Consider the following 7,573-nt stretch of genomic DNA (forward strand, 5'->3'; position numbering starts at 1 on the left):
AAGGTTTTAGCAAATTTTGTATTTGTTTTTTTAGTCGGTGTGTTTGTAACAATTATGATTGGTAGAAGAATGTGGCGATGTTATGTAACTGAAAGAAATGTTAGTAATGAAATGGTGTTTTCCTTTTTGGTGTTTTATTTTGGATTCTCTCTTTATTTGATGAGTTATTTTTATTAAATTGATTATTAGTAATGAAAGGAGATACAAGTAATGTTTCAAATAAAATTAATACTAATGATATGCTCAACAATAGATATTAAGTCTTGGTGGATTTGAACCACCATCCCATGGTGTAACCCCATGTGCTCTTCCAATTGAGCTAAAGACTCACCTAGGGGCATAAACCATGTTAGTTTCAAAATTTAATAAAAAAATTCAGCAGTGTCACATATAATGGATATATAACAAAAAAAAATCAATATCAAGCACACATTAGAATTCCATAAATGCAACTGAGGCATATGTTCCCATAAGTAAGAAATGAAACTTAACAACTAAGATTAATCAAACACTATCTGAATGGGGGAAAGATGTTGCTATTTGTTGAAGCTTGGGATGATATTCCTTGCAAGTCATAAGTACCCTGCGACAAGGCAACCACATTGTCCAATACATCAATAGTGAATAAATAACATAATTGTAATGAAAAATATACCGATACATTTGAAACATACCAGCAATATAGATCTGAAACTTTGATTGTCATTCAGTTGGTCAGGTTCAAAAGGTGAACGAGCTTGTTGCATTTCAAAACGTGGAATCGAATGGTGCATTTCAAAAGGCGCAAAAGCTTATTGCATTTCCTGTGAATAATCCACCCATCATTCTTTTAACAGTTTTTTTCTTTTTCTTTCCTTAATTTTCCACTAAACTCTTCTTGCATCTACCACCTTCTTTTGGACCATCTTTTTTCTTGAGAGTTACTCTATTGTTGACAATAGTATCGTTAACTAGAACCCTTTCATCATCTTGCCCATCAAAGCTAATATTCATACTTTCCAGATGTTTATATATCTCATCAGCAACATTATCCACATAAGCATAACCCTCAAATGAATTTGATGCTACTACTGCAATCCTAACCAGTTTAGGACAAATACGCCTATACCTTTGTGAACAATCCAAGTTGACTTCTTCCACAACAACTTTTCCTTCAGTATCATGTACAACTATATTTCTTGTTGTCTGTCCATCTCAATACATATGCATCTGAAATATATTTGAAATCATAAAATCTAGAACTTTAAAAACATGCCGACAAAGAATGCCGAATGTCTCAAATTTTCTACAACTACAACGAATCATATACTCATTTAGGTTGCATGACACTGTACATTCAGCTTCTTTTCCAAATGTTGAGACTACATATTCATAACATGTGACATTCTGAATAAATTTCTTAATGTAGCATGCTGGAATCCATTCATACTGTTTCTGAAGTTTCTCAAATATTTTAGGAGTGTAAACTCTTGTTGCTTGATTCATAATAGGTGATTTTTTGAATAAATTTCTTGGAAGTTTATTTCTTGCATCAAACTTTGCCTTCAACTCATTAGCACGCTTGTCAGCCACAACCCTTTCGAAGTGCTTAAAAAATTGTACAAGGTCAAGAGTTGAACTTAAGTAATCTTTCATGTCACCATTTATACTTTCACTTAATTGTGTACTCTGCATTCCTATAGTCAATGTTTCCTTCATGTAGCACTTGGCCCAGTTATATTTAAGACAATAAATATGGTCTAACCATGAATTTTCTTCAATCTAATGATCACTCCTTAGTTTATCCCATGCAATTTCAAATCGTGATTCATCATCATAATGAAACATACACTTCTTCAAATCTGCTAAAAATTTTGAGCCATCTTTCATCATGTTGCCCATATGCTTTATGACATTTTGCATTAGGTGTCATGTACACAAGTCTTGCCTTGTCTCAGGTAACACCTCAGTAAAAGCCTTCCACATTGTAGTATCTTGATCTGTGAAAATAGTTATTGGCTTCTTTTGTCTATGAGCTTCAAGAAAAACCTCAAACAACCATTTTGAACGAATCATCCGTCTCATCATACAAAAGTGTAGCCCAAAATATGACGATTCCCCTATGATGATTGAATCCAATAAATATCCCAAAAGGTCTAGAATCTTTGTTCGTAGAAAATGTTGTATCAAAGCTAACAACATACCAAACTATGCATAATCAATTCTCATCTTTGGATCGGCCCAAAATATGTTAGTTATCGACTCATCATTATCCAAATGCAATAAGTAAGTAAATAATGGATTTATCCTAACTTGATTTTCAAAATATAGTAGCAAACACCCGGCTTCACCATAACGAAGGTCTCATTGACACTTAGTTCGAAGATAATTCTTTTGATCTTCCTTTAGGTGCCCAATGCTCTGTTGCCACCTGCATCCCTACTCATGTACTTAAACATGTCCTTAGGTCTAATACCAGAGTCATCTGCGAGATCAATTTCAAATGCATGAAATTCAGAAACATTCCTAGTAGATGGCAAGTGAAGTTCATGATTGTGTTCTTCAACAAATTCAATGCAATTGTACATCCCATCAATATTCAATTTAATTCTCATCCGTGCGAGATAATCAGTTCTTATCTCCGTTCGAGGCTTGACAATGTTATCATCTCTCTTGTCTAGTTTCTTTTTTCCTTGTTTATTACATACAAATACCCTTGATGTAATGGTCTTGTTATCTTTGATACTCTTATGTTCCCAATCTCTTCTAACACTAAACCCCTTTGTTCCTCCATATCCATTGTAGAAATCATATGCCTCTTGTTCAGAATTAAACACCATATTAATCTCACTATGTGTAGTTATTGGATCTTCCATTTTTTTGCCTAAATATTGAGCAATTGAAGTAAAGAAGAAACATAGCTTTAACCCAAAAAATAAAGAAGGTATAGTATGAGAACACTTTACAGTATAATCCAAAAAAATAATATAAAAAAATGGGGGGCATAAAGGAAAGTATTAAACAACATGCAAAAATTTAATGTTTAGTCTCTTTTCTCACTTCTATTTGATGCTAAATACACATTACAATATCCAATAGTATTTAATTTAAATATTTCAGAAAGATGAAACAGACATTCACTTTTGATGCTCTGAACTATGGCTTTTTCCCCAAGGAAACATTATAAATATAGTAAAAAAATATATATTCAATGTGGCTGTGAAGTAGATGCAAAGATCATTAGATAGAATTTTTGTATACGAATATGAAATTCAGTTTATGGTGTTGACGAAAGGAGAAATCCTACAGGTTGCCCTTGAATATTTTGAATTGTTCAAAGTTAGTTATGTGCATAGAAATAGTGTAGAAAATGCATACAAACACAACCTTTTTGTGAAATTTCTCTTCATTTTCATTTTGGCTTGTATATTACCTCATATACTTCACCCAATTAACTGTCATCTCCCTTCTTTTGGGTTTTCTTTTGAGAAGGAAAGAAATGGCATATTTTAATAGAGTTGAGACATTTGCGTTTACAAGAATCTCTCTTAACTATTGGAGTCATCATTCCTTTCCCTCCCAAATAACCAACTTGGCATAGGCTTTCTTAATTATAATACTCAAATGAATGCTTCATAGTTCTTCTAAAATCCAGGGGAGGCCTAGGTATTTATCTTAAGGGAGCATAGGTTGAGCCGGCTGGTAGCTCAGATGATAAGTGGGGTGAAAACTCTACATAGGTATTTATCTTAAGGGATTGTTCTCCTAACACACTGAATTTAATTGAACAAACACACTGAATTTATATCATTCCCTTAACATATATAAATTCCAGTAAAACTTGGTCCTACAAGAACAAACACACTAAAAGTCGTGAAGCATTGACCCAACTTCAACAAAAGCAGGTCAAACTAAAGAGGTTGTCTACATAACAAGAATTCTATTGGATAGTTTGTAAGTAAATTTGAAGAGTGAATCAGCTACGGCATGAGCTATCATAGAGAAGGTTCCAAGATTGGAGTTTGGTGATTTGACATTGATATACAATTATTATGAACAATCCAACCTTATGACTGGATGTAAGATCAGATGCTTTTATTTGAAACATTAAAAACTTCATAGAAGTACCGACAATATGAGAGAGAGAGAGAGAGAGAAAGAGAGAGAGAGATGGAGCATACCTTGATATGCAGCTCTGTGGATGTGAAGCTCTGCGATCCTGAAGCTAGCCGACTCCAACCCCTCTAAAAGTCCCTGCGACTCTGAATGTCTTGCTTAGTGCTTAACAATCCTGCCATTAGAGTCCATGAGATCGATTTCAAACCCCTCTGCAAGTTAGGGCTTTATTGTGGTGTGATGAGAGAAAGAGGGAGACGAGTCAACGAGATCGATTTTTGTTCCTCTGTAAGTTAGGGCTTTACTGCGGTATGAAGAGAGAAAGAGAGAGACGAGTTCGCGAGATAGATTTCAAACATTGAGGAACGTTAGGGCTTTAGTGTGGTCTGAAGAGAGAAAGAAGGAAGAACAAAGTAGAGGGAGACGAGTTGAAGTTCAAAAACCGCCGCGTTAGTCGTCGAGGTCGTTCAACAAGAGAAATGAATCGAAGTTCGTCGGAGCCGTCAGATTGCTCGTCTCCACATGTCGACCATCTGGCTTGTCATTGGAAGCTCATTGGAGCATTAGTCATTGGAGATGAGCTAGATCCAGTACGGAAGCCTTGCCTTAGTTTCAGAAGCCTGTGTCATCCATTTCAAGTTAGAGCGAAAGCATTGTTTAAATTTTGTGGTTAATTTTGGTTATAGTACAAAAGCAATGTTTAAATATTTGTATTCATGTCTATTTTCATGATAGAGCGTGGAAGCCCTGCCCGTATTCCCATAACTAATTCCTGCTCTAGAAATATAGCGCGGAAGCCCTACCCTTATTCCCCGAGTTGATTCATGTTCTAGGAATATAGCACAAAAGTCCTACTCATATTCCCACAACTGATTCATAATCTAAGAATATAGCGCAAAAGCCTTGCCCATATTCCCATAGCTGATTCCTATTTTAGGGATATAGTGCGGAAGCACTGCCCAAATTCTCAAAGCCAAAATCCATTTCTAACCATAGCTTGGAGGTCCTGCCAGCTTTCTTGCCCAAGTGCTGGAAGTTTTAATTTCTCTAGGAAAGTGAGAAGAAAGTCGAATCTTTGCTCATGAGTCAGGGAGAAAGACTGAAAATTTCATTATTGCTATCAGTTGCTTCATATAAATATTAGATCGTAATTTCATTTGCATGCATGATACATTTTATGTGTTCACCGCATAAAATAATGACTTCTTTTTATCATTCCATGCATTAATTTATGCGTTTGTACATTAAATGATAGTTTATTTCATCATTTTATGTGTTACCATATGTGTTCCTCACATAAAATAACAATCATAATCATCATTTCATGAGGCATCGCACATATATGTAAATAAGTTAGTTGCATTTTCTATCATTTAATGTGATTTTAATATAGATTATGTATAATTCCATGTGATGCTTTAATAGCTTTTTCAATCATTTCATGCAATTATACACATGTGTGACATTATTTCATGTGATAAAGCTTCCATGTTGGCATAACTGTTAAAATTTAAGACGCCTAGGTTGAAGGAGGGGTGCCTAGAGAGGGTATATACACTCACAAACAATTTCAAGGTAGGAGTCCTATCAAGATGCCTCAATTTTAAAATCCCAACAGAATCTTCCAAGAATTGGGAACCAAATGGGTCAAGATAATGCCATAATACATAAGAATGCAACAAAGGAACTTATGTATGGGGAAGCGGAGACCAACAATCAGAGAATGCTTATTGAAACATGCCTCCCCTTCCATGACACCATTAGCCCTCTCCCCCTCGCTGGGAATCCTCAGGGCCGCAAAGTCAAGAATATGATAAACTTGCCGGTACTTCTCCAAATCCCTGACCGATATCCTCAACACTAGGGGTATCAATTCGTGGCCCGAACCAACTAAATCGATCGGGACAGACCGTTTATAAATCGGCCTGGCCCGGACCGTTTATTAAATGTGTCGGGCTTGAGCCAGGCCTGTTTATAAACGGTCGGTCTTGGTTTTGCTACTTGGACCGTCAGGCGCCGGACCGAGACCGATCGTTTAACACCCGACTGAGACCGGCCTATTGTGCACCAGCCTAGCCCGACCCTTTAATGATTGTAGAATACCTATTTTACCCCCCAAATTAAAAAGTAAAAACATGTTCACATTTTAAATAATGGTTATATTTGGTATCATATATTGATTTATTGTCACTTTTTTGGGCTTGAATGAGTGGGTCAGAATATAAGAGCACATTTTAAAGAGGGCCCGTTTAAAAACGAGTTAAAGCCCGTTTAACATTAAACATGTCCGTAGCCCAATTAAGGCCCGACTAAAGCCCGATTATAGCCCGAGGCCGACCGACCGAATATAAAGCGTACAATGCCCTCAATAACTAAGCCCGATTAGTTAAATGGGCGAACATGGTGTAGCCTTTGAAAATCTTCAAGCCCGATTAAGCCCGATCGAAACCGAATCGGCCCGACCGGTTGACAGCCCTACTCAACACGACCTGATCACCTACATGAAACCTAGATGTAGGATCATTCTTAGGTTGTAACCCAAGGTGATCTTGTTGCGAGTCTTCTTGGGTATAGAGAATTTCTTTCCCGAAGAAATATGGGAAACAGATCTATTGCCTTCAAGAGGAGCATAAGAAGTCCCAACACCAGGCTTAGAGTGCTCGTCGAAATCTGACGAAGTTTCCCTAGACACAATTGCAGAAAAGAATAGAATAAAAGCTTATAAAAGAAGAAAGGACTTACTGAATTGAAGAAACCAAGACTGAGAGGAAGATAGAAAGGGAAACATAAGGGATGGCAGAAACAAGCCAACGACAATGATCATTGCAAACACCAACTCCACCAAAATGAAAGAAGGAGACGGTAGCGGCAGTAGAGATAGCAGTAGTTCGAGACTTATAAGCTCCAAGAGTGACCTTTCGAAAAAGAAAATGGTTTATTTAAACCCTTGGGAAAGCACAGGACAATCCCACGCAATCTAGACTACCAGATGAGAAATCATCAATGCTCCAAATGAGGAAAGCTCAACGATTCGAGGCACAACTCCCTTGTTGTGCATAGGCGAACGCGTGTCCTCTCCCTCCTTGGTATTAAGAAAACCACCTCACATATATCTGGATATCAAAATACTCAATGACACTAATAATTGAAACCATCGACTTGACGACACGTGCATTGAGAGAGGGCATCAAGTCTATTTAAGGCCTCAACATCCACACATAGGAGTGACGAACAACTACAACAGTAGAAGGGGGAGGACAGAATATACATCCTCTACTCCCTTGACTTCCTCTTCCAGGTACTCAAGGGAATGGGGGGCAAATGATATAATATTATAGCACCGATCAATTATAGTCTTGATCAATTCTCTATATCCGACCTTGGCTCAACAAATAAGACATCATGACACCAATCGGTAAAGGCGCTGGTCAATGCCCATTCCCCCTACCTAAAAACACACCTTACCCTTGATTGATAG

The 7,573-nt window shown here is 36.9% G+C and overlaps 1 protein-coding gene across 1 annotated transcript; it reads right to left on the minus strand.

Moving 5' to 3' along the window:
* Window positions 1-2,384: 2,384 nt before the first annotated feature.
* Window positions 2,385-2,855, minus strand: LOC122074339 (protein FAR1-RELATED SEQUENCE 5-like). Its single transcript, XM_042639164.1, has one exon. The coding sequence runs from the start codon at window positions 2,853-2,855 to the stop codon at window positions 2,385-2,387; it is 471 nt and encodes a 156-aa protein (XP_042495098.1).
* Window positions 2,856-7,573: the final 4,718 nt, after the last annotated feature.

The sequence above is a fragment of the Macadamia integrifolia genome, chromosome 3 (genome assembly GCF_013358625.1).
Source record: "Macadamia integrifolia cultivar HAES 741 chromosome 3, SCU_Mint_v3, whole genome shotgun sequence".
NCBI lineage: Eukaryota > Viridiplantae > Streptophyta > Magnoliopsida > Proteales > Proteaceae > Macadamia > Macadamia integrifolia.

Excerpts from the sequence above, each read along its gene's own strand:
- LOC122074339 (XM_042639164.1), bottom strand. The coding sequence starts at position 2,855 with ATGGAAGATCCAATAACTACACATAGTGAGATTAATATGGTGTTTAAT.